This window comes from Nymphaea colorata, chromosome 10 (assembly GCF_008831285.2).
Source record: "Nymphaea colorata isolate Beijing-Zhang1983 chromosome 10, ASM883128v2, whole genome shotgun sequence".
Lineage (NCBI taxonomy): Eukaryota > Viridiplantae > Streptophyta > Magnoliopsida > Nymphaeales > Nymphaeaceae > Nymphaea > Nymphaea colorata.
Window position 1 is genome coordinate 18015183 of NC_045147.1, and position 26093 is coordinate 18041275.

A 26093-nucleotide genomic window follows, 5' to 3' on the forward strand; every position below is an offset into this window, starting at 1 on the left:
CTATGGGGCACTAATTCATAGTATGTGAAAAAATTCTCAAATTAAAATATATGTTATTTTAAAATACATAAAAGTTGGTAAGCATTTTCAACGACTTGAGAGCTTCCTTCCAAAAAAAACTAACTTTTCTATTACTTTAAACTTAAAATTTTATTTTTTTAACTACTAAATTTCATGGTAACTAGTACATTGGATCTAATTTCAGCACTTAGTATATGAAAGTAACTTTCATATCTCATTCTTCTTCATCAAATCATAGACAAATTTTCTGTTGCAAGGAATCAAGACTAAGCCTATTATAGACAACTTTTCTGTTACATTGGATCAAATTTTCTTCATATGAGGGACAAATTTGAGCTTTCCCGTTCTGCCCACACTGGTATACATCCAACGTTTGTCTCTTTGCCTGATCATCTTGAAGGTTATTTCAAACCAACTTTGTAATTCTTCATTAGTTAAAGAAATCTTCATTAAGCATTTTCTTGTACAGCTTTAATATCGCTGCGACGAACTGCTGCACTTGCTTTGTCAAGTGTAAGGTCTCAGCTTGGCTAAAGGCTAAAGCTCATCCCCTGGTCTCCACACGAACAAAAGCAAAAACAAAAACGAAAACAACAAAAACCATGTAGTGTTCAACTTCAATCACATTTCAGAAAACAAAAATGAAAGCAAAAACAAACAAAAAATGCCAGTAATATGAAATTTAAATAGCACACAAATGAGAGAGAACAAGTAAGTGGAGAAACTCTGCTTCTGGCACCATCCACCTCAGAGAGATAGAGAGCACATTTTCAGTTGAGGGGAATTAGCAGATTTAGGGCTAACGAGATGCAGACAAAATAGAAAATAAATCAAACAAATAGACATTAAACACCCAAAACCAAACACCCAAAATCGCTGCAGGGCTGAAGATGTGGAGGGGAGAACTGAGAAGCGGAAGAGCCAACCTGCGGTGGACGGGGGAAGGTCGAAAGGAGGAGCAGAGTCAGCAGACCTGCTGTTGCAGGAGCTCTGTCCTGCGGCTGCAGATGGGAGAAGATCCAAGCAAACTTGCTGATAGCCTGATGTTGGAGCTGCGGAGAACTGCTGTGGCAGCGAAACGAAAGAGCGTGTAAGATGCACAGATTGGAACCGGATCCATTTTTGGTGTGGGCAACACGGCGTCAACACGAGCATGAGGCAGACTGAGGCTCCATTTCATTGTGAAGCTTTCTTGTGCTGGCGTGGGCAGGCGCCCACGCTTGCCCCACGCTGGCTCCGCTACTGGTTAGAAGCAACTTACAATATTGAGACTAAAGGGCAACTCTATATAGCTGTCTGAGTAAGTTTTGAAAAGGCACCAGCCAAACCGTGTAGGGTCGCCAGGTTTCATTAGATCTCAGTTCAAATTTCAAATGTGTTTTCTTTTTCTTTTACAGGGAAAATAGATGTGCTTCAAGATTGACGATGGACTAGTAGTCCTTTAATCAATAAAACCCTTAATGTCCCCCTTACCCATTAAAGGGTACTATAGCATCAGCCATCCAGCAAGAGGCACTGTTTGTAGGTTTCGAACTTGTGGCATCTCATGAACGTAACAACATTTGTAAGTTGAGTCCCCCACGTGGATAGTACTCTTGTGAGCAAACATCCACTTCAATGAACAACATTGGCATGTGATAGGGGCACCATAAGGAACATGAGCTTTGTTGGTTCATGGCGTTCATGGCGATGTAATCACCGGTAAACATGATCCATCAACAGACCCGGAAGACCATCTGTGTCGCCATTTGCACGGCAAGATCTTCAAACAAAGTAGCTGCTAAGTTAAAATTATGCCTTTAATCAAAACTGCAGACCTTCATAATTAGAGAGGGAGAAAGAGAGAAACCCAAATATGAAGATGAACCCAAGAAGTACAACTAGGGAGGGCTTGACATGTAGGCAACCGGTGAGGGGTTCCAACTGACCTCTCTTGAAGGGCAAGGTTTTGGTGTGCTTGACTGGGTAGAGGCACAAAAGAACTGAAAGAATTTTCACCTTGGAGTTTTATACAATTAAATAAGGGACGGTAAGTTTGACAGAACAAACCAGCACAACCAGGTTACATATCCAAAGAACAGTTTCTCCATTATTGGGAAACAAAGAACATCAAGTTTGATCAGAACATGTAGAATGCCCATGTTCCATTCAATAAAGAGGGAAACCACCCAGTTTTCAGATGGTGTCAGACACACATGTGCATATCTACCCTGCCATGTATTTTGATTGTCTATCAGTTACTATTCACTCAGTGTAAAGTGAAGTTAAAAAAAAAAAAAAATTAAGTTCATCTCAATACTGCCCATCGTGTGTTTGCTGCAGACCAAAGATTCGACTTTTTCCTGAGTGTTCACTGAACATCTAACTTGTACAACTGAATAATGAGAAGGATGATCCATCCCTAGTAATACCTCGTACCATCCAACACATGGATCCTAAAATAAAATTTTAGTTTACCTTTTCAGTTTTCCCCCAGAAAGTATTATTGTTTCCCATCACTGTTACAGAAGTCATTATTTGATAGTCACAAGCTGGGTTAAGGTAGAATAGTAACATGCCACATTAGGATGCCACATTAGGAGATGACCCACCTGGAATACTTCCCTAGGTGTCTGCCTGGAGATGCCCTGAAGGTTCATGCCTAAGTTCATCTTTCACATTTCTCTTTTTTCTTTTACTTTTTTAAATTTTTCCCTTAAAGAACCAGTGAAGGAAAACCCAGACATCACCCCTCTAACTTCAATTGCTTGCAATCTCGACCAATCATATATTTATGCTGCTGCCGTCATAAGCTTCTGCAGGGCATCACACTTTTGCAAAAGCTGATATCCAACTTAGTTCTGGAGGTGAGAATCCTAGCCGGAGTTCCACCATCCTAACAGCTGGAGTGTGCAAACTAGTAGCTTAAATTTGCTGCTCGGTGGGGTTCCGATCATCCAGTTAGCGATGTAAAGATTTACCTCTTATTGGACTCTAGGTCCTTTTGTGTAGCCAAATAAATAAACAAATGATTAAAACTGATGAGAAGAGAGGGCCAAACTTTGGGATCTTCGTCTTCACTATCACTAGGAAGAAGAAACAAGTTGAAGAATCAAATCTCATGACATTTACACTGGTTAAAAAGAGAACAAGCAGAGGGAGAAAGAGAGGTCGTGAGAAATAATAAAAACCTCAACATACTTTACAGGAAGCCAAAAAAAGGAAAAGATAAATCATAACAAGCAAACGGATAAGTGAAATGACATGCATTAACAGATACCATCAGGACCAGTTTTGAGTCTTCAAAATGTTGGAAATCTCTTCTCGCAAACCAAGAATTTTTAATAAGCCTGGTAGTATTGTACAGATAACAATTTCCTTGCAGGTGCAGGTGGTGCTAAACCAGGGATGTCCCTTATGCTCTTGTTGTTTGGATGGACAATCTAGAGAGAAGGCATACCATGAGAAATGCACCAAAAAAAAAAAAAAAAAATCTGATCGAACGAAAATGAACACAAAATAAACATAAAAAAGAACCCTGCACGCAATAATCAATAAAAGCCTTGGTCAGCTTATCCGTGGCATCTTACATTCTGAGGTTATCCTAGTATTCATGGAAATGTTTACCGTAGTTCAACAAAAAGGTAGGTATCTTCTGTCAGTCGGTGTAGCCTATTTTGGATTTCACCACAAATATTTGAAGCTTTAGGCCTCAATGTTTAGGGGATCCATATAGCCTGCAGGCATGAAGTTGCACCTATAGATGGGTTTATCTTGAGATTTTGACGTATAATACAGACCAGTTAAACAAACAAGTGTAAATCTACCACACTATAAATTCAGAGCATGAAAGCCAATTCTTAGTTGAAAAACATTTCTTTTGATGAGACAAACCTTCAAAATTAATAATCCAGACTCTTGAACACAGCCATTGGTAACAGTTTCTCCAATTCCAAGTATGCACAATAGGCTGCTAGCAGTTGACAATATCCACATGCACTTGACTGCAATGCATGCATGCAGAAAAATGCAGATACACCTAGAATAGTGAACCATGGATCAAAGATGGCTTCTGTGGCACAAAGAACCTAGACATTATGACTGGAACCAAGTTATGTGCACCAAAACTTGGAGACTACCAGACACAGTGGACAAGAAATTTTAATTCCAAAAATTCACAAATTTCTCACTGGCAACACATGCAAACTGCATAAGAAGATCCCCAAGGTTGGCAAATGATGAAAAGAGGACCTCACATCCAAGACAAGGAATCAGGCTGGGTACCCGACTGGTAGTCGGTGCTCGGGCAGAAATGGGCTGGGCCCAGGCAGCAGTTGCAGCCTGACAGGCTGAAAAAAATTGGGCCCAGCTCAGCCTAAAAAGATAACAGGCCGGGCCACGGTCGGTGCAATGGGCTGATGGGGGCCCGTCAGGGCCCGATAAGAAGCCCAAACGCTCTTTGGTTTTTTGACCCAAGTTTTGGGTTGGGCACAAATTAAAACTTAAAAGTAACTCAACCTACCATACCCACTCCTTTTTATAACTGTTCCCTAGGCAGCTCTCCTCAAGAACTTCTGTACAGGACTAGAAGTTTGCATCCCACAAAGTGGCTTCTCATTAAAGAGTGATAAAAAAAAATTAGTTCAGTACTGCAAATTTTGAGGAGTGGAATAGGTGACTAGTTGTATGTTTTCTTCTTGTGCCATTTCAAGGAGCCTTATTGAGTTTTGATCCTTTTAAGCAGCCATTTTAAGGCTCATTTATTGAAAGGTAAGGCCTACTGGACAGCGAGTTTGGCCCAGTACATGATAAACCCCAGGCCTAGCCCGCATAACTATTAACGGGCTTCACAATCACCCAACCAGGCCCATTGCCTGCTTATGAGAATCAGGCTGGGCCGGCCCAGCCCCAATCGCATCAACTAGGATAAGCGCAATGACTCCATTATATGATTGAAGGGATCTAGATACATTGCCAGTTGTAGGGTAATAATTAACAATATATATTCTAGTTAGTCCAGAATATTTTTTTCTCTAGCAGGATTCGGATGCATGGATGACTTTCATTAATGATGATACTAATAATAATTAATAATTCTCATGAGGATGAGGGAGCAAGGATGAGGAGGTTTGTTAAATTTTCCAATTTCATGGATGGCAACAATCTAACAAACAAAGATCTATAATTTGCCATACATACATAAGTATGTGTGAAAGAGAATGTGTATGTGCTTGTATGGACGAGAGACAAAGAGAAAGAAAGAGAGAGAGAGAGAGAAAGAGAACGAGAGCTGACCTTCACTACGATTACAGCTACAACACCAACAACAATCAAGAACAGAAACAGCATGATGCATTTATCTGTAGCCACCTGCGAATCAAAAGAGAAATGTAAATATGATACTTTTGTGTAGTCAATAACAATTTGGTATGTTGACTGTGTACCTGCCTACCAATCTCCTTTACAAGCTGAGAGGCCTTCTTGATTGAGAAGTTAATTGTGTCCAGCTCATTAACAATTCGGCCCATTTGTTCAGTCTGCAAGTGACTTTTTTAGTAAATAGAAAGACAAACGGACCAAAGGATAGATAACCTTTTAGTTTAGCTTCTGAATGAGGAAAAGAATATCCTACTTGGCCCTTTAGTGTAGCTGCTGTCTGGGCTCCAACCTCAACAGTTTCATGAACAACCTGACCAAGATGTCAATAACAAAAGTAAGAAACTAACTAACAGAAAGGAAAATTTCAAAACTATTATCAAAAGATGCACCTTCTTTGAGCGTTCAATGGTCTGATCAGTTTCATCCATCGCTTTTCTGCCAACGTCAATAAGCTCTTGATTTGACATCTCTATTTGTTAAAAACGCATTAAATTATATCACCAACTAGAAACATCAAACATAATGAAATCTATGCAACACGACAAACAAATGTGCATAATGACAAAAGTGATTCACGAATCATAAGCAGCACATAAGGAACAACATGCAAGAAGACCAATAGATCTTAAATGGTCCTACTTGGAACTACTCCAACTTGGAATAGAAAATGGATCAAAACCCGTGTAGGACCAGTTGGTAGGGGAATAAAAAGCCACTAGAAATAGGAAGAAACAAGCAAAAAAAAAGCACGGAAAGATAGAACCAAAGAAGGCAGTAAAAAAAGAACATTTTATCACAACAAGAAACATTTTCCAAAAAAAAAAAAATTAAAGATAGCATTATAGGAAAAACATCACAGTAGAACCAGAATGTTGAATGGTTGCACTTGCACATCTTCAAATAAAGAAAACATAAGCTCTTGATTTTGGATCTTTTAAGCGATTATACTAGTTTTTTCCTAAATCCTTGAGAATGCTATATAGAAGCTATCCAGCAAAAAAAATTACTGATGGGACATAAATAATATCTTCTTCCAAGGAACGGAACCGATCATCCAACCTGAAGCCATTCTAACATTGCTTTCAGCTGCAGGATCACTCATTCCAGCTCCCATATCAAAGAGCTCAATTCTCTTATTGCCAAGGCTACTCATGTACCTGTAAATCAACTACCATGAGTGAAAATCACATTAAGCATACAGTAAACAAGCAAGGGCGAGCGATAACTGGAAGAAAAGGCACCAGAAGCTGGGAGAAGATCAAAACAGAGAGGAGAAAGAATGTGTGGAGATATTTCCACTGATAGAAGGGTGAGTTCCCCAGTAAGCATATGCAGCTTGAAGCTCCATTAACCCAAAAAAAAAAAAAAAACCCACAAGTATGCAGCTGCTGGGAGCCTGGGACCTTTGCTTAGCAATGAAAGAAGAGAGCTCAAACCTTGGAATCCAATTATGCCCAAGCATATGCCCCTTCAGAACATTTGACAATCCAACCAAATGCAATTTAAATAAGTGGTGAACTTCGCTGTACTAAGTCGCCTGTTGCAATTACTCCCATTTGAAAGAGGGAAGACTACAAAAACTATCTTGGCCCATGCTATAGGTTCAATTAACATGAATAATAAATGAGGAATGCCTCATATGGCAAGATCATTAACAAGTCATGAATCATGCTAGTGCTCAAAATGCATTCTTTGGGTTCAATAAGTTTAACATGCCTGATGTCAAGTACTGCTTTTGGTGACATCACATCCAAATATGCTATAAATAAAGTAGCGATGGCATTTACTGCCTTTACATGACTGAATCCAAGACAGCTAAGTCAGCAACTACCAACTATACCAGAATCTGGCTGCTCTAAATTCTTTATGATTTTTGTTTTTTCATCTTCCTTAAATTGTTTTAGAGATGAGTTGCCAAAATAAATGAGCCAGTGTGAGATAACAAACTATGCTACCTTATCAGTTTCTCAAATAAAAGCAAAGCCATCCTTCAATAAAGAGGACTGAGATGCTAGAATAAGTATCCTAAATGCTTCGTTCATTCACAGACCTAGTTGATTGCCCTACAAACCATCACAAAAGGAGGAAACTACCATACAAGAAGCCCACACGTCTTACGAGCAACTGCTCTGTTCGTAGTACATATTCACTGCCACTGCCTTAGGATCCATCAGAGAACCCACTATTTAAAATCTTAGGGTAAAATGCATCAAAATGAACTTGAACAACTCATTTCAATAGTAATGAATTATGAACAATATTGTAGAGTAGTAACACACTCTATCAATCATAATTGTATGTACAGTTATTAGTTGTGCATATCACAATCTCACAGGCTACACTCATCCGTACAAATAAAGAATAAAAGAGAAATGGCCATACGTTTTCCTCAATGCCACATAAGAATTCAACTCTTTAATCTGCAAAAACAGATCAGTGCATTAACTTCAGAAAAATGTTCAAGCACATTACACTCATAAAAATGTCTCTAAAACATGGCCAACCATAGATTGCTTCTTCTCATTGAGTTGTTTATTCACTTCAGGAGGATTCCCATTTTCTTCCTCTTTGAGCTCACGATCAAATTCTTTTATCAAACTGAAAAGCGAACCAAAAGTAGTTAATATTGCATCAAGTTCTGCAATCAATATACTATTATAATGAGACAAATATGATGATCAGGAAACTAAATTTCATTGTTTGTTTCTAAAACTATATTCAACGAGAATAAGGCAGCGATGTGCTGGCCCGACAGCTGCAAACTTAATTGCTTAAATAGTTCGATTTGCACAAAAAATTAATATCTGTTTCTTATAAAACACTAAGTGCGGATGACTAACAGTAAAAACAATTTAAAAGGCAAAAACCAGAAAGAGGAGGCATAATGATGGAATGGAAACAGTAAAATTCACTGACATGGTACAGAAGAGATTAGTAAATATAACCCACCCAGAAAAGGAAAGAAACATTAGATCACATACCGCTTGCACTCCCTCATTTTTGCAGTCAGTTCTTCCAATTGCTTGCTCTGCCTATTGGGGTCTTTAATCTTATCCAATTTCTGAAAGCCATTTCTGCAGAAAACAATTGTGTGAGATTCTTCAAAACAAATAAAAATTAAAAATAAGGAATGAAGAAAGGAAAAGACTGCAAGTATTCAGCACGTGGACTCTTAGGGAAACACCATCTGGCTGCTTAACCAGCAACAGAGATGTTCAAGACAAGTCATAAAGTAAAAAGAAATTATACAAAATCACAAATTCCTTTGCTCCTAGCATGATCAATAGTTTGAGTTCTAACTTTGTGTAACAACATGACAACACACTTTAGTTTTTATTGCTATTCATTTCAAGCACTTGTTTAAAACAAGCCTTATGTGGTACCAAAACTTGGTGGCCTAACAACATTCGTAACAGAAGCAAATGAGAAAGGGCTAGTTGTGCATATCCAACATCAGCACCGTGCCCAGCCCCTCTCCCTCCCCCTACACAACACGCACGAGTTTAATTAGAGTATCTCGTGCCAGAAAGGGTATTATGGCATGATACCGGGACAACAATAAGATTCACTTATTTGCTTTCACGTTGTGCATTCAATTAATAGCAGTCAAACTTATTGAAAGTGAAGGCTGGCATTTCAGCTTTCAATTTTCATCAACGATGTCCTTCCGATGATGTATGTCTCATTCAAGTATATCCTCAGTACTTACCAGTCTCGCACTTGATATACTTTCAAACACCTTAAGCAGGGAAAGAAATTGGATAGGGGAAACGACCACATTTGTCCCACCTACGGACACGGGACAGGCAGGTAGCTCGATTTCATCATTTGAATGTCCCAGCTAAACAAGATACACCAATGCCATCATGGGTTCCATGATCTATTTATACTCATTGTAGAGCGAACAATCTCAAAAACCCCAAAAACAATCAGCAAGATCCAACTACTGCAGGCTACGCAAAACGGAAAAAGGAAGAACAAGGAAAATCTCCAAGCTACGGACTGCAATGCCGCTCGAGCGGATAGCACGTCAGATGCCTAACATCAACATCAGAGAACCAACAGCCACCAAGGAACGTTTCCAACGGCCGTCGCGCTTCTAAATTCTCCAATCTTGGCTAGCACATTCAGTACGCAACGGAAAGCAAAATGCATCAAATATTCACAAACAAGAAACTCAACGAACGCCACACTAGCACCCGCCTTGCTCCATCTCTAAATATCCCAAGTACCATTTCCCCAACGCGAAAAATTGACCACGATATTACACCAATGCTAAGAACATGGGCCCTTGCAGAGTAGAAAAAACTCGAAATCTCTATATATCGTCAAGCCAGAAACTTCCCCCAGTCGAGAAACGACGAAACGATTCATAGACCCCTAAAATGGACGAACGGGAAACCGAGTTCGAGATATAATTCGAAAAGAAGAAGAGCGAAGGAAAGGATAGGTAAGCAACAGAAGGGAGTCGACTCACGCGAGAGCGCGGAAGTGATCTGCCAGCTCTCCGTCGATCTGCTCGAGTTGTGCGCTCATCTTCAATTCGCTCGCCATAGCCGCTCACAATCCGGTAACTTCCCACCGGGTTCCGGCGACTGAAAACCTAGCCCTTCCCGAGGCCAAGTCTCATCGGCAATTCCCGAAAGGACCGGAAAGCGAAAACCCGCCAGCCACGCGACCGCCGGAATAGAAACCCAAATTTTCGCGATTCCTTTCTCCCCCTTTTCTCCTCCGACTCTGCGCTGGTCGCCCAAAGAGAACGCCAAAAGCAATGAACTTCCAACCGTGTTTCTTTTCTTTCAATATTTGTGCCAATTTACGATAATACCCAACATTCCTTTCACTCAATGGCAAACGATGAGCTTGGCTCCTCGGGTTTGACATACGCGACCGCCGACCCGAACTTGCCCTCATACGGAAGGATCTCAACGGATCGAATTCGGGTCAGATTTGAACTCTCCGAATGGGACCTTTTAATTCACAAGTTCAAATAAACGGATAGCACATATCTTGTCACGGATTCGATCTTGAATTCATCAAGTCATACTTGGTACAATATCGGAACTTGATAGATTATCGAATTCAGATCTGATGTTCAGTTTTGTAACTGAGTTTTGATCCGAATACCACATCTCATTATTTTTCGCTAGTTCATTTTGAACTCTATTCTGAACAGTAAGGTCTGAAACCAGGTTTCCATACAAATCCAATTGCAAGTTTTAAAATCATCTCTCCATGTAGAGGGGCCTTTTGTTGGCTATACACAATTCTTATGAAATCTAATTTAACTAGATATTAACCAATTGGGGTAATACTGGATCTAAATGTTTAGGTAATGCTACCTATTCAAAGTGGACATCCCAGAGCAAAAAACCTGACTTCTAAGTAATAGCGGTTTCCGTTGCTAAATATGATGCCTAAATATGTGTTTAAGTCAATGGTATATGAGGTGTTCTTATTTTTTCCTCTTAACATAGATAGCGGTTCTAAGCTATCTTAGCTTACGTCCATATATTCTCAATGGGGTTGGTGCAATGGACAGAGTGAAGACTGGTAGATGGTTAGTATCTGTTTTAAAAATTACAGCAAAAAATGAGGGGAAGTGGGGAGGGAGAAAAGACACTGATATACAAGTTGAAGCATAGTACGTGAATCACCTTAAAATACTAAAAAAAATATGAAGATAAGGAAAACGGTGACAGTCATTTTGTTGAGTGGTATGATAAAACTGCTCATCCAGCATATATCTATGCACTAAACATTTGATTTAATAATTAGATATGTGATTTATTAACTTATTTGCGACCATGGCAGTTCTAATCAATTGCATTTTCAGGCAGAAGTTTAAAATCGATTCCAGACATTTGAATAACCCATATATCACTAACGCGGGATTTGATTCCCACATAAAATTTGTCCCTATCCCTATCCCCAACAAAGAAGAAGAAGAAGAACAAGCTTACAAATTAAAAAAAAAAAAAAAGGCATGTTTAAGTAATTAAACTGCTGGATCTTTAACTGCATTGAATCGGCGTCCCGTTAGTTAGGGATGCGTGCCAGATAAGTTCAGTTCATATGCTGGATTAACTGTAGGGGTTTTAATTTGATATCGGATAACCAGATCCGTTATCCAGATAAAAAATGGTTCAAGTCCTTGTAGATTCAAGTACCAGGCTACTCCAAGCTCAGATTGAGAAGGGAGAATCGGATTGCCCCGGATGTGATTATGCCGGATCCGATTAAGTTGGATTTGGCAGAGGTTAGATCCGAACCCCAAGTCCATTATTGGGAAAGTAAAAGGTCATTTTCGTCAGGGTTTCCATTGGGTCGTACTCCAACCCAACTCAGCCCTTCGATTACATTTGAACGAAGAAAAAATGAGGGAGCGGAGGCAATGAAAGCGAAGGGACGAGATGACCATGAAGAGCTTAGGTGGAATGAGTTGTTCCCCCAATCAGCAACCCCGTGAAGGCGGGCCCCACCCCACCACCTACATTCGCTTCGCCGGAAATTTAGGCCCCCCCCCCCCCCTATCGGGTCGGACCTTTTACGATCTATTTAGTTTGGAACTTATTTATATGTATGCAGACGAATAGATCTAATGTATTTAATAGATTTGAATGAGACTCATTTTCGTGATTATTTGGTAGTTTAAACATTTATTAAAAGTTTCATGAATCTATTCAAAAGTTGAACAGATTTATGAAACAGTAACATTAAGCAGCATTCATGAACGAGTCTAAATCTTTGAAGCATATTCATGTTCATTGCTGCAAGCATTGTACTGCATTAATTTATTTCGGTGCATATTCATAAGATAGTAACAATATGTTATTATTGTCAAACAACTCCTAATTGTTTGTCCTTTATGCTAAATATAAAAAAATAAAAAGGAAAATACTAGGGTTGGTCTTGAGGGGTTGGTATGATAGTCTCGGACCTTAGCTATTGGACCAAGAGTCACGATTTTAGCTTTAGGAACCTCATTTAGCTACACAAGCCAAAGCATGAGATTTTAAAAAGACAAAAACACTAGCCTTGTAGATAGTTTGTCAATAATAAGAACAGTGATATGTTGTTTTATTGTCAAGTCACATTGAAGGTAGAATAGAACACTTTGTGAGTATGACAGTGACATATTTGATCCACAATTTTCCTTATTGTTCCCATTGACATAAGACCAGAAACCATATGACAGTGCCACATATTTGAATGATATTATTGGAAAATAACTAGTGGTTGTTGAAACTCGAACTCGGGGCAAGGAGAGTCCATCTCTTGCATCCATCTTGTTATTGCTTGGTCCAGGCTTTCTTGGCCAGCTTAAATATAAAAAGGAGAAGCAGTCGTCTTAAATGGAAAGAAAAGACAAGAAGTTATTTATAAATTTAAGGGGTGCATTTGGATGACACACCAAAACTCATTTTTTGAGTTAAAAAAAAATGATTTTGCTTCATAAACTTAGTTTCACGAGTGTTTGGATGACATAAGAAATGAGTTTAATTCGTTTTTTTTTTTTAAAAAAATCATTCTTTAAAAGGAAGTGAATAATTTGGTTACCCTAAAAAAAATGTGTTTTGGTTCCATTATCCAATCGTAGGCAAATGTAACAAAGTAACAATTATCAGATTTTACATGCGTAAATTGATCTTTCAAGCATGATATTTAATTGGTAGGTTCCCTTGGACCCTTTTTTGGGGTCAAAACATGCTTTCTTAGCAACAGGTGCTATTGGATTTGGGGTTTTGGATATGCCCATAGATGGGTTAGATCTGGATCTATTTCCTAATGGAGATAATGGTCGCTTGTTATGTTCAACCCCGTCCATTTTCACAGAGGTTTAGAGCTGCTTCAGAACTTTGGGATCTTCATATTTTTAATTGGTAGTGGTTGCATTTGGATCCGGTCATGTCTCGGTTTGTCGAGCCATTTCCCCGTTAAGCTTGCATATATATGCAATCAATATTGGAAACATGAGGGTGTTTGGATGACACCATAAAAAAAACTTAGTTTTGATGGTGGGAACTAAATTTTACAAAAGCCTAGTTAAAAACATAGGGGGTGTTTGAATGCCACTTGAGTGAGCGAGAGCTCGAAGCGATGCTCGAAGGCCTTCAATTTCTCCTGCCTTCGGGGTCCTGAACTGCGTCGGTGTCAATGATAAAACGGTGCACCCTTCAACTTGAATGCCACTCCAAAATCACTTTTTGGAAAGTGTTTGGATGACAAGAAAATTCTCTTTTGTGAAAACTGGATTTTTCACATGAGAATGAAGGTAAAACCCCGTAGTTTGCCCCCAAAACCTAGTTTTTTGTGGTCATCTAAAAGCCCCCATTTTCCTATTGGATTCAAACGGGTTCTAAGTTATTCCAAAGTTTTGTTTTTATAGCTGTGCCAAACTCAACTCGGTTGGCTCTTGAGATAGTTAGCCGATCTGAATCCAATCCAATCCATTTACATTTACACTAATGCTTCATAATTAGTCATTGAAGGAGTAATTAATGTGCTGATTTGATCTATTTCCTATCTATGATTTCTCCCTTTCTTGATCAAACACGAGTAAACAGTTTTGCGTTGAAATCATGTCTCAGTTTGAGAGGAAAAATTGGTCCCATCAAACGGCACCCTCAACGGTGATTTTCCTTCACGAGAAAGTTTCTATCCCATCTTCATAATGTGTTTACCTTTTCCTCTTTTTGTTTTGGTTTTGAACACCTTTCGACATCTTTTACTTTCGGTGAAACTTTACCACACATTTAAGATCCACGGTATTAGATAGGAGGAAATCTTTGTCCGGAAAGACCTCCTTTTTTGTGGGTCTCAAACGCACTTTCACTTATGCACATGTCTTTCTATCATACATCGGGTGTTCACCTTTATCCCAACCAAACATCGTGCTATCCATCCCACATCCCATACTTTTCCATCTTTTATTAATAACACTGGAAATTAGCAGGACGCTGGAGCGAAGACATGTTTTTTTTGTTTCACTTGTCCTCTCGAGCTTAGCAGTGATCCAAATGGGTTGGGTCTGGCTGGTGGGGCTGCACAACAAGTTAAATCAGCTTGAGTTCGGAACTCACAAGTCGAGCACAAGTTCATATGTACGCTCAAAATGTTAAATGAGTCGAGTTTAAGTGGTAAGAACTCGACTTGTTTAAATTCGAGTCGGATCAAGTATACAATAAACATTGAATTATAATGAAAAAAGAATTAACTTGAGTAGCAACTAAACACCTTAATGAGTAGTTAGTTACAAGGAATGTGACATGCTTAACATAAGCGAGTTAAATGAGTCGAGTTCGAGCTCGAGTTTTTTGAGTCAAGTCGAGCTCAGGCTGACCCAACTTGAGCTCGATTTGGCTTGTGTGCAGCTCTACTCTCAGAAAGCATTTTTGTCCAAACTTTTTCGGCATCTTTTTTTTCTATGAAAAACCATTAAAAGAAAAAACAAGTAAAGTAAGATATTAATAAAATGTGAATGTTGCTTCTTCGGATCTGTTATTCCTTAGTATGATAATAAGACTTTCGCGATCCACCAACAACTAATCAGTTCTAGTATAAAAGGCAAATTATTTTTAAGTTAGTGGCGAGACTGCCGGATCCAAGAAAGAAACAAGGCGTTAGCGAGACGGCAATTGACAACTAAGACATTTCGTCCAGGCGTTGGAAATCTTGCGTCATCTTGTCTCCTTTCATTCTTCATCTACTCAGTCATCCTCGACGCGTCCTTTTGACTCCTTTAGTAAGTTTCTTTATTAAAAAAGAAATTGGAAGAACTCTTAAGAACAATATTCTGGAATGACTGACAGATCTGTTTTGAATACTTTCATGAAAAGTATATCAATGTCGTCAGGATTCTCATAGTTGAGCAATAAAATGTTACCGTAGATCAGCAAGGTCCAGTACCAATAAAAATGTGAGAAAAAAAACCCTTTTAGATATGATATCCCGCTCCTAAGTTAGTCTATTTATTTTCACAAAAGACATCATAAGCGAGATCTTAATACATGAAAATTAAACAAATCGTAGAGTGTCAAATTTTTGAGACTTAAAAAGAAAAAGGCACTTTTAGTTTCAAATTTGAATGCATACATAGGATTTGATCGCAATAATACAAATGTTTTCTTATTCAACCTAACGGAGCAGGTCTCAAGTGACGATTGATAAAATTAGGCAGCACAAGAGAAAAATGTAAAGGCTCTGGATGTTCGTGAAATTGTTTTGGGCTTCGGTTGCACGATGGTGACCATCCATCATGAAATATGAACGGTCAGGATTACAGATTATTTTGAAAACGCGATCCTATGAAGTAGTCAGTCACGTCAACGTCCTCCACCTTTTTCCACCCAAGGTTTCGGGTCTGTTGACCCGACCCGTTTTCTGCGGGAGGAGCGGTTTCGTCACGACGACGGCGATGATGGCAAGGGGAGTTATTTATCAAAAGAAGGGGGGCTATTTACTGAATGTGCCTCCCCCGTTAAGGTTTTCCAAAAAAATTACGGGAAGGCCGTTTATTTGCAGGTTATTGCAGAAACCCGCGGAGTTTCCCGATTAAAAAGCCGGGAAGGAAGGGAGGGAGGGAGGAGGGAAGGAAGGGAGGGAGAAGGAGAAATGGTGGGCGACTTGCAGTAGGGTGAGAGCAAAGAGAGAGGGAGAGGGGGAGATAGAGAGGGGGAAATAGGGAGAGAGAGGCTATGGCGGAACCTGAGTATTCGAACGCGAAGACGTCGGTGTGGTGGGATATAGAGAACTGCCAGGTGCCGAGGGGGGCAGAACCCCACGCCATTGCTCAGAACATAAGCTCCGCCCTCGCTTTCGTTGGCTACAGAGGACCCGTTTCCATCTCCGCTTACGGCGACACCACCCGCATCCCCTCCACCGTCCAACACGCCCTCTCCAGCACCGGCGTCGCCCTCAACCACGTCCCCGCCGGTAAACCCCGTTCTCGTTATGGCTTTGACCAGACAGAAACCCCAAGTACCCGTTTCCTTCCTAATCGTCGGACAGATTACAGGATCGACCCAGGGGTCGGTGTAATTTAATTTCGCAAACCCTTAATTCTTGATGGTTAGAATCGGTCGGTTGAATAATCAGCGGATTGCTAGCTTTAAGTACCTAATCCCCGATGTAATTTTCGGAACTTAGTCACGACTCAATCGCTTTGAGATAAGAGCTAGTTTTCTTTTGTTGTAGATCTGCGTTTTCTTTACTTGCATCAACAGAGTTCGTGATTCTATCTCTTGATTCTCGAGGTTCATTGCATAATTGAACTCTAATTCTCTCTGTCGATGATATTTTAGTGTGGCCCAATTGTTGGCATCCACATGTCGCCTATTATGGAATTAAAGGTTTTACGAAGAAGGCCTGGTTCACTGATTTCGTCCTGTTCCTTTGTTGCTAAATGGTTGGGAAAGTACATATGTGTTGGTTTTGCTATTTGAAGACTAACCTTTGGTAGTCCTGTGTGCTTATTTTGTTTTCCTGACCTTGTGCATATTCAGGAGACCGATTTCAACGACAAATTATGAGCGGCTAATTTAACTGTTTTTGTTGTGGATCCTATTTGTACCTGCAAAATGAATAAGAATTGAGTGAGGACGGTAAGGTTCAAGCTCTTCCATGGGGGTTTTGTAGAATGGGATACAGGTAGTTTGGTGTGATGAGGAATGAAGTTCGGGGACTGTTACTAGTTGTATAAGCATATAAATCCCGTTGATTCTGTGTCCTTGTCCTGTTTTTTACTGATAAAATTCTGACTCTATTTAGCTTGAACGAAACTAATGGTTGTTTGCTTAAACTTTTTCTTCAGATAGATGCTGGTAACTGTAACACTGCTAGTCTTGGCTATTTACTGCTGCCGTGCATGATTGTAATTCCTTTTTGCTTTCCTGTTTACTCACTTTGATTCTGGTAATTTTGCGTATGGCATCATATAGGTGTTAAAGATGCAAGCGACAAAAAAATTCTTGTGGATATGCTGTTCTGGGCAGTGGATAATCCTGCCCCTGCAAATTATCTGTTGATTTCTGGAGACCGGGACTTCTCTAATGCACTCCACCAATTACGCATGAGGAGATATAATATCCTACTAGCGCAGCCTCAAAATGTTTCTGCTCCCCTTGTTGCTGCTGCAAAGACTGTCTGGTTATGGACAAGCTTGTTGGCTGGAGGTCCAGCATTGCAAAATGGTTCAGGACCAGCAATGCCTAATATTCCAGGCGAACTAGTACAACCGATTAATGGACATAATGCGGACAGACCCAGGATTGCATTTCCTGAAAATCAGCAAGAAAAGCTGTACGTGCGTTCAGAAGCTGAACATACACAGGATTTCTCAGGGGGCCAGAAGAACTATGGTACTAAGGCTACTGATAGGACTAAAGGGAAACCGTCCAAAAGAAACCCAAGTCAAACGAATGGTCCAAGAAGTATGAACCGAGAAAATCAGTCACCCCAATTTGGAGCTCAAGATGCACATGCTAGCTCTAACAGATTGGACCTGAAGACAAAAATGGTCAAACAGCAAAGTAAAATTCCTAACCAAATGACTGCACAGTCTGATATGATGGGATTAAATTCTTCTAGCCAGTTCACATCCCAGCAGAGAAGTTCTTCTAGTAGTGGTTTGCATCCTTCGACATCATCCTCTTCATTGCTTCCTGAATTTGGACCTCCACCTCAACCTATGCAGCTTAAAACATCTTGTAGTGCTCCACCGATATTTTCTTATCCTGGTCCATCGCAGAACAGTGGAAATATTCCTCGTAATTTTCATCCTCAATATTCTCAACCTGTTGGACCCAGTAACTTGATGCCTATGCCACACTCATTCTCAGTGGGAAACCCTTACCCACCTACTTCATGTGCACCAAGCCCATATCCTTATCATTCAAGATACGATGGGCCTCGTCATCCTCCAGGACCTATTCCAGAGATGCCAAACATCGGAAAGTTAAATATTTCCGACCATCAGGTTAGCACACAGAATACTCCAGTTTCTCACCTGAATGGAGAAGCTAATGTAAAAGTTAATTTTGAGGCATCTACGCTTCAAAAGGATTTTACACAGCAACGAATCGCTCATCCACATAATGGGAAAACTTTTCAGCATGACAGCATGCATAGCAAGCAGATGCCTTCTGGTTCTGAATCACAGGCTTCGGCTCCAGTTCAGGCACAGTCTACTGAAACAGTACTTTATCATATAGGTGTTCTTTTGCGTGTGATGCAGACACTGAAGAATGACAAAATGATGCCTTCAGAAACTAATATTGCAGATTGCATTCGATATGGAGATTCAAGTAATCCTAATTTTGATTTGCGTTTGGCCTTGGATAGTGCCATTGAGAGAAAAATATTGGTAGTCCATAGCCCTGGAGGACCTTTCCAAATTTATCTTCCAAAAAATGATACATTGTGGAAATGCATCAATCCACTAGATACTAGCATAAAACATCCCAAAGAAACATGGGATGGGCTATCAAAGTATTTGGCTTCTCTTGAAGGTCGTTCAGCAATTATGGCTTCCCAAAGCAGGTAATCTACTGCATCCTCCATTTATGTGTGTGCTTGCGAGTGCATGATCGTGCATGTGTAGTATGTACACATGCAGGCATGGGCATATTTACACGTTGGGTGGGTCAATATGTTTATGTTTGGCTACGGAACATCCTTAGTGAATAAACTATAAAGATAATTGCTCGAATAAAAGATTTTCTTGTGCTTTTGTGACAGGTATCATGCTGCAACTATACTAAAGAAATCATGTTTAAAGCATCTTGTCATCGGTGAAATACTTCAGTTGTTGAATGCAGCAATAACTTTGAGACATTGGATAGTGCCCCGTCACTCAGGCTGGCAACCACTGCAGTTCAACCTAGCAGAATCTGACAAAGATTCAGATTCTAAATCTATTCCTGATGACAGGCAATCGTTTCTTTACTGAAATTTGCAACCAGAAATGCGGACAAACGGGACATATTCTGTTTGATATCTTTCAGGTCGAGGCTACTAGGGTTTATGGTATTAGACATACTGTTAGGGATATAGTATGATACAATCTTCTCTTACTTTTAGGCTAGATGTTTCAAGGTAGTTTGAGAAAGCTAGGTTCACTTCAAGGTAAGGTGGTACACACATCTTTAATTAGTTACTCCCAGCAGCATCTTGAAGTCAGATGCTCTGATGGCATGGAGAGGCATTTTGACAAAATGCTTTAGAGTTGAACTTCTTGGATTTCCAAGTTTTCAAGAGAGCTGGATCACAAAAATTGAAGACCTTAAATGGAGCTTGATGGATAAATGCTCCGATCTTCTACTCATATTTGGCTGATGAAGGAAAACACTTAGAAAATTCAAAGTGCAAAAACAATTCTATTTCGAATGGCAAAACTTGTTGGACTTGGAGAAGCCCTTGTTGCAGTTTGGCTATGCCTGTGCTTTTATGATGTGCGACCTCTCAACAGTTTTTAGCATTCATTACCTTTTATCATTTTCCTTTTCTCCTCAGATATCTTCTTCCGACTTATCCCATTTCTTCCTCATCTTTAATTTGGACATCTCTGTCCTACGCCTGTACATATTCGCTGCTTCCATTCCTTGAATGCTTATTGATGTTTTCCCGAAGTGATTGGTGATGCCCATAAAGATTATCTTGTCCATGGACCCATCCACGTAATACAGTTATAATTCTTGAAACCCTGAAGCTCAGGAATCGTGGCAATGTGTTTGTGCCCTTGCTCAGCATTGCCTCTGCTGTGAAGAAGGATAATTGGAGTTACAGGAAGGTTCAATGTGCTGGTGTGTTGACAGATAGCACGTTTTGATGGTGATTGAATTTGCTACTCTTTCACTGTTGCGGGATGGCTATCAATAATATAGCTAGTTGAGCGGTGATGCTAAGTACTGTTTACGAGGATTCTACGGTGGAGACCGCGTGTTTGATGAATTACTAGAAGGCGTTACCAGAGAAGTGTTAGTGATCCCTTTCTTTTTTAGTTACAATGGACGCGCTGGCCTTATGTTCTGTAAGGCATAAAAGTGGCAACTTGGCCCCTTCTTAGTTGGAGTTCTCTTGTCAGATATGTAAGCCATATGCCATCATATGGGATATCTGCTAGTTGACCGGAATTGCAAGTTATGCTTTTAGCAGCAAACCTTACCACCCTGCTTCTTTGATTTTCTATGTATATTCTCCCAAGCTTTGATCAGTAACAGAAATATTAAGTAGCAGGATTACTGTACTTTTTTAATTTTTAAGTACTTTGTGTGCCTACTTTCATTTGCATACCTGGTAGAGCCTTTTGTTCTTTTTGAGTTTGATGTGATTGAACCTCAAGTTTACGCGATACTTCTTTTTTGATCGATTGTTGCTAGTGTCATCTGGATTCTCTCGTCCATGTTGTTCAAGTTCGATGTTGGTCTGGTTCGAGTAGCACCATCGTTAATATATTTGGAATTTTTCTTATTGGTCTCATGCAACAAAAAGCGAGGATTTTTTAGAAGCGGATGCCGTTGGTTCAATGGAATATAGCGAGTATTAATTGCTACTTTCACATATTTGATACTGGAAGTTTTGGGGCTGATTTTATTGACATAGCAGTCTATGGGCACCGAGTTTTTTTCACTTGAATGGTGATTGTTTTATGAATTTGTGGTAACGGTCGAACGCCTGCGTCCATATGCAACCCTGATGCTGGCTTGCTTAGCTTTCTGAATATTATTCCTTTCATTTGACTTAATGATGCAACCATCTAGTGCGGGGTTCCGTCGGCGTCCCACTAGACGGTATATCTGGCGACTCAGTTTTGAAGCCTGAAGATTTTCCCAAAATACAGAATCTATTAATAAAGGCCACCGCCCACCTCGGTTCTTTGGTAACAACTTAGCCTGAAATCATGGTTCTGTCCGTCACCGTTAAATTGAGTTGTGTCTATTCTGATCTCTCATACTCGTTTCTTGTTTGGCAAATCTCACGGCCTTCCTGTTTCTTGGAGACGTGCGTGTGAGCATACGTGTGAACGGCATTATATAGCCATTCAATGCCGCTGTCCATTTTCGTAAGACCGTGGATCTCTAGCCACGACTCTGATGGTTGGCGGGCAAGGGGGCTGGTTCATCTTTGACCAGGCTGATAGAGAAGTGTACCTACAACATCCCCGAAATAACTGGACACAAAAGAATTCGTTTGAGAGACCTTCTTTTGGCCCTTGAGTATAGGATTGCCATTCCTTGGTTTGAGTAGACAACTAAGAAAAGACACTGTGGTCAGAATTGGTCCCCTTTTTGCGAACTCAGAAATCTGAACATCTGTATTCAGGACAACCGAAACTAGAGTTTTTGTTGAAGGTAGGAGGTGCATGAAAAGATCTTCCCCATCTTCTAAAGCCCACGCGCTGTTAACTCGGTTGGCCGTGCTGTACTTGATTCTTGCCCGTGGCTTCTGTGGCCTTCTACAGTTTGATCTTTAAGCAACCCAATGTCTAAATATCTACCCTTGCATCTCCCACAAAACTATAAGTTTCTCCAGCTTCTATCTTTTTAAATCTATACTATCTTTTATTCTATCGAGTGATGAGATTATAGACTTTATTGATATCAAACACGTTACTCGGATGTTCTAGGCACACACGTGCTGCGGAATGGTGTTGTGCGGTCCTAAAGAGTCCGTCACCTGAATCGGCTCACCTCCCCCTGCACTCGCCGCTCTTAAGAATGAACAGGCATGAAGTATTTGATTGTTTGAACTGCTGGTACAGTTCCGTTGGTGTACCTTTTCCAAGGTGCACTTTCACTCTATAATTGGGTGACGAAAGTTAGAGCTCTCTCTCTGATTTTCTTCACTTGGTCTCAAGGTGTAAACCTTGTATGATGGTGGAAAGGAAAAGAGTGCTGGACTTTCTCTCAGCGTGTTTGATGTGAAATATCCAAAAATATAAAATTTCAAAAACAAAATCGCAAAGATCAGATGTTCGAATAAAATTTTAAGATTGAATTTCAGGGATCTATATTCAACCTAGACATAAGAAAACAACTACTTTTTTTTTTTCTTTTTGGAACTTGCACTTCCTAAACATTTTACATCAACGGATGATATTTGGGAGAGTTGATACTATTTTTGGAAAACCTTAAAGATAATCAGTCAACCTAAACGTTGTGTTAGACTTTTGAAAGAACCAGAAACTTTAAGACACCAGACGATCCAAATGTTGGACGGCAGAATCCATAGACCCCTATTTCGGGCATCATTTTAATGTGGTCACCCAGGACACCTGCCCACTAGCATTCAAGAGTTCCCCCGTCTTTTATTACTTACACCAACAGTGGCAAGACACAGCTTCAAATGTCGCAACTGCAAATAGAGACGTACAATTTGCACACTGCAAGTTTTACAAAGAAAACATTCCAGCACACAAATTGAGTACTCGAAATAACTCCATGCTTTGCAATCAAATCAAAGCAGCAGCTCCAGGCAGAATAACCAGTAACTTTTCCGAACATAATATCATCTTTCCGCAGGAAACTCCAGCCCAGGCATGACAGAGAGTTGATTTGCCATGAAGTCTTCATGTTAAACCTTGTTTGGCAAAGGCAAGAAGTTGCTGCTTTGAAATCAAGGAAGAAATGGGTGCTGTGAGGGAAATTCCTTCCTCTGTTTCAGGTATGTCCTGTACAAAAGTTGTGTAACAAAGTATCCCATCAGGTCCTTAATGGGTAAAACATCCAATTTCATTGGTAAAGGGCGCTGCAGCATCCGTGAGGAGGAAAATGCTATAGGCCAAGTTTCGAGGTAGGAATGATGAGAAAATGGCACACACTGAGTCTATGACAATACAGAAGCACAATTTTGCTCAGTGCAGGGAACAAAGTCCAGTAAGCTGCTATTTGCAAGCAGTCACTGAAGCTAGAGCAAGTAGCAAGTTCTTTCTGGCAATCCAACCTAAAATGAAATAATGAATGATATGAGGATTAAGGAAGTTTACACTCACCTTGCAGCAACTGCACCACCAAGTGAAACCGTTGCCATCATCAGAGCTAGAAATGGCGCCTTGACCAAGAAAGGATGGCTTTTGCCAGTGCCTCTTGGAACGCCAGTTCTCACCACTCTTACATAAGAGGCTGCATACACACACAATCTATTGACAAACTGTATTGAAAAAAGAAGTGCATATTGAGGAAGAGGGGAGCAAACCTTGCGCTGGGGAACAATATCTTTGGTCTGTAAATGACAGGCAAGCAAATGTCAGCAAAGTCAGCCAAGATCTTAACAGAAAGTTAAATAGTGTCGCTAAAACAGATTTTGAATTTGGTTATGCTGTAAAAAACAAGATGGTGGTAGCCAAGGTGTGAGTCTCCTACCAACCAGTAAGGACGAGTAAGCTTCAGATATCTGCATATGTAGAGAGATGAGTGAGACTTGATCATCGATATGGACCATATGGTATCATCTATAACTGGAATTAAAGTTGAGAAAAAAAGACCTTTATATGCTTGTATAGATGTTAATTGGACTCTATACAATGACATTTGAGAGTGAAAAAGAAGACAAAAAGGTAGAACAGCAAAAGATATTCAAGACCAATCTCTCAAAGACTGGTTTTCAGATAGGCTATAGTACTTGGCTTCAAGCTCAGATGATGCAGGGCAATAAGGAATGTACAGTCGAAAGTCTGAAAATCAAACAAGTATTCATGGTAGATAAGTGCCACTTGACTCATTTCTTACACGCGATAAAAGAGTGTCTGTCCATGGCCGGGTTATTGGTAATTTAACAATTTGCACAAATAGGTAGAGGAAATTTCAAAATTTACCAACTTGAAGTTTGATTCTGCCATGGACTTTTGGAGTGCTGGAAAACGGTCGGGGTGTGTCTCCCATGCCTTTTGTTTATAAGCTGCCTTAACCTGCATTGATCAATACATTAGAAAAAGAAGATGACATAGAATACCAGCATATAAATTTGTGCATAGATCATGGTTTTAGATGTAAAAGCTAAAATTCAAGAATCAATAACGAGTGCAAGAAGGAAGAATTAGAAGAAAGTTTCACTTACATAGGTTCATCAAGAAATTATCTCTTTAAAGGATAAAATACGTACCATGAGGATAAACCAGAATTCAAACGTCAATCATGAATGGCTTCAGTTGGAAAGAATTTAAATGTCATAAATCTAAGGTTTATCAAACTGACGAAGACACCAAATCATAATAACAAAACACAGTTTTGAAGAACCTCGGGATTTTCTGTTAGGCAAAGGATACCCTTCTCAGCAAACATTGGGATTTACACATTATCATATATAAGGGAAACGATAAAACAGTTTGCAGCACAGAAATGCCACCACTGACGCCCAAAACTATCAAGAGCTCCTTCATCCTTTTTTGCAGGTTTGACATTATAGATACTTGGAAGATGATGATGACTAAAATAGAATCGTGCAATCTCGATATACTCTTAAGATAGCAAAGCAGGAGGACAGCACTGTGGGATTTGAGTCTTGTAACCAAATACGTATGATCAACTTAACTATCCTCCGTATACTCTTGATTTGCAGCTTGAACAACTGAAAAGTATATTAAACCTCCAACCATGCTAGCTAGGGAGGAAAACACAATCACATATAGGAGGACATGCTATGAAACAGAGCAATTGAAAGAGAAAAAGAGAAAAAACTAAAGGGTCGTCACAACGGTAGAACTATGCAAGCACCATTAATAAAAACTGTGACAGGTTTGTTCTCCAGGGAGGCGATAAACAGCATCTACCCATTCCGGCACGCAATTTAAATGTTTTGAACAAAAATTACATACAAAAGCAACATGGCCAATAAACATTCAAATTCCAGAATCCCTAAACTTGTCAACCCAAAATGACATCATACCGCAAGGATAGAAGAAGAAACTTGGTACATATCAACTAAATTAACCATGAGACAGAAAGAGGAGAGATACTGATTTGTTACGCTGGACACCGTTTGACACCCAAAAATTCAAGACCAGCAAGCAATCTAGAAGAGCATTTGGGAACACTCCAATTACCCAGGAAAAGCTGTGTAACACGGAAGATAATTTGTTGTTCTCCTGCCTGTCAAGAATTCAATTGCGTTCAAGACTGGCATTCCAAACTTATCTAAACTTTTCCGGGTATGTCAGGAGGAACAAATTACCACCTGTAACTAGGAAAGAGCAATAGAAAACTCTTCTTCTCTTTCACTGAGATTACCTGGGAAAGCGTGGGGTGAGAATTTGGAGGAAAGCCCAGGAGTTTCTTTGCCTCACCGCCATGCATGGTCGATTCCCCGCCAGAAGAACAGAAGAGAGAGAGAGAGACTCCCTCCCTCTCCGTTTAATTTGGAAAGTTCCTGTTTGTACTGCAAAAGCCTATACGTCTCTCTCTCTCTCTCTCTCTCCCCCCACTTCCGGGGCAGTACAAAGGTCCTTCTCTACAAGTTGGTCACATGGACACCGATACGTAAAATTCAGGACTCCCTAGCCTACGAATGTGAATATATACGATTGACGGATATGTAAATATTTGTACTTTTCACAAATATAGTACTTTAGATTTTGAATATTTATCCAATTTTTTTTACAAACAAATAATGTATGCATTATAATTTCAATAACTTGAGAAGTAATTCTGTCAAAATAGCAAACAAGTAGCATAGCACCATTGGGCATTGCTAAGAACATGAGGAAAACGTCTGATTTATGG

General features: G+C 39.9%; 3 protein-coding genes across 4 annotated transcripts; 1 reads left to right on the plus strand and 2 right to left on the minus strand.

Moving 5' to 3' along the window:
• Positions 1-10157, minus strand: LOC116262587 (novel plant SNARE 13). 2 transcript variants are annotated; one of them, XM_031642076.2, is made up of 10 exons: positions 9857-10157; positions 8361-8453; positions 7884-7977; positions 7762-7799; positions 6439-6536; positions 5769-5848; positions 5633-5689; positions 5445-5537; positions 5296-5370; positions 1-572 (listed from the first exon to the last, which is right to left on the minus strand). In XM_031642076.2, the coding sequence occupies exons 1-10, from the start codon at positions 9931-9933 to the stop codon at positions 552-554; spliced, it is 726 nt and encodes a 241-aa protein (XP_031497936.1). In that variant the 5' UTR covers positions 9934-10157; the 3' UTR covers positions 1-551. The 2 variants fall into 2 exon arrangements, with proteins under 2 accessions (XP_031497936.1, XP_031497935.1); XM_031642075.2 differs by lacking the exon at positions 1-572 and adding an exon at positions 3105-3443.
• Positions 10158-15964: 5807 nt separating this feature from the next.
• On the plus strand, positions 15965-20642 carry LOC116262510 (uncharacterized). The gene is made up of 3 exons (XM_031641956.2): positions 15965-16314; positions 17319-18918; positions 19117-20642. The coding sequence occupies exons 1-3, from the start codon at positions 16077-16079 to the stop codon at positions 19325-19327; spliced, it is 2049 nt and encodes a 682-aa protein (XP_031497816.1). The 5' UTR covers positions 15965-16076; the 3' UTR covers positions 19328-20642.
• A 2017-nt stretch (positions 20643-22659) lies between these two features.
• On the minus strand, positions 22660-25760 carry LOC116261948 (uncharacterized). The gene is made up of 6 exons (XM_031640903.2): positions 25602-25760; positions 24191-24283; positions 23739-23769; positions 23572-23598; positions 23369-23498; positions 22660-23047 (listed from the first exon to the last, which is right to left on the minus strand). The coding sequence occupies exons 1-6, from the start codon at positions 25665-25667 to the stop codon at positions 22993-22995; spliced, it is 402 nt and encodes a 133-aa protein (XP_031496763.1). The 5' UTR covers positions 25668-25760; the 3' UTR covers positions 22660-22992.
• Between the last annotated feature and the right edge of the window lie 333 nt (positions 25761-26093).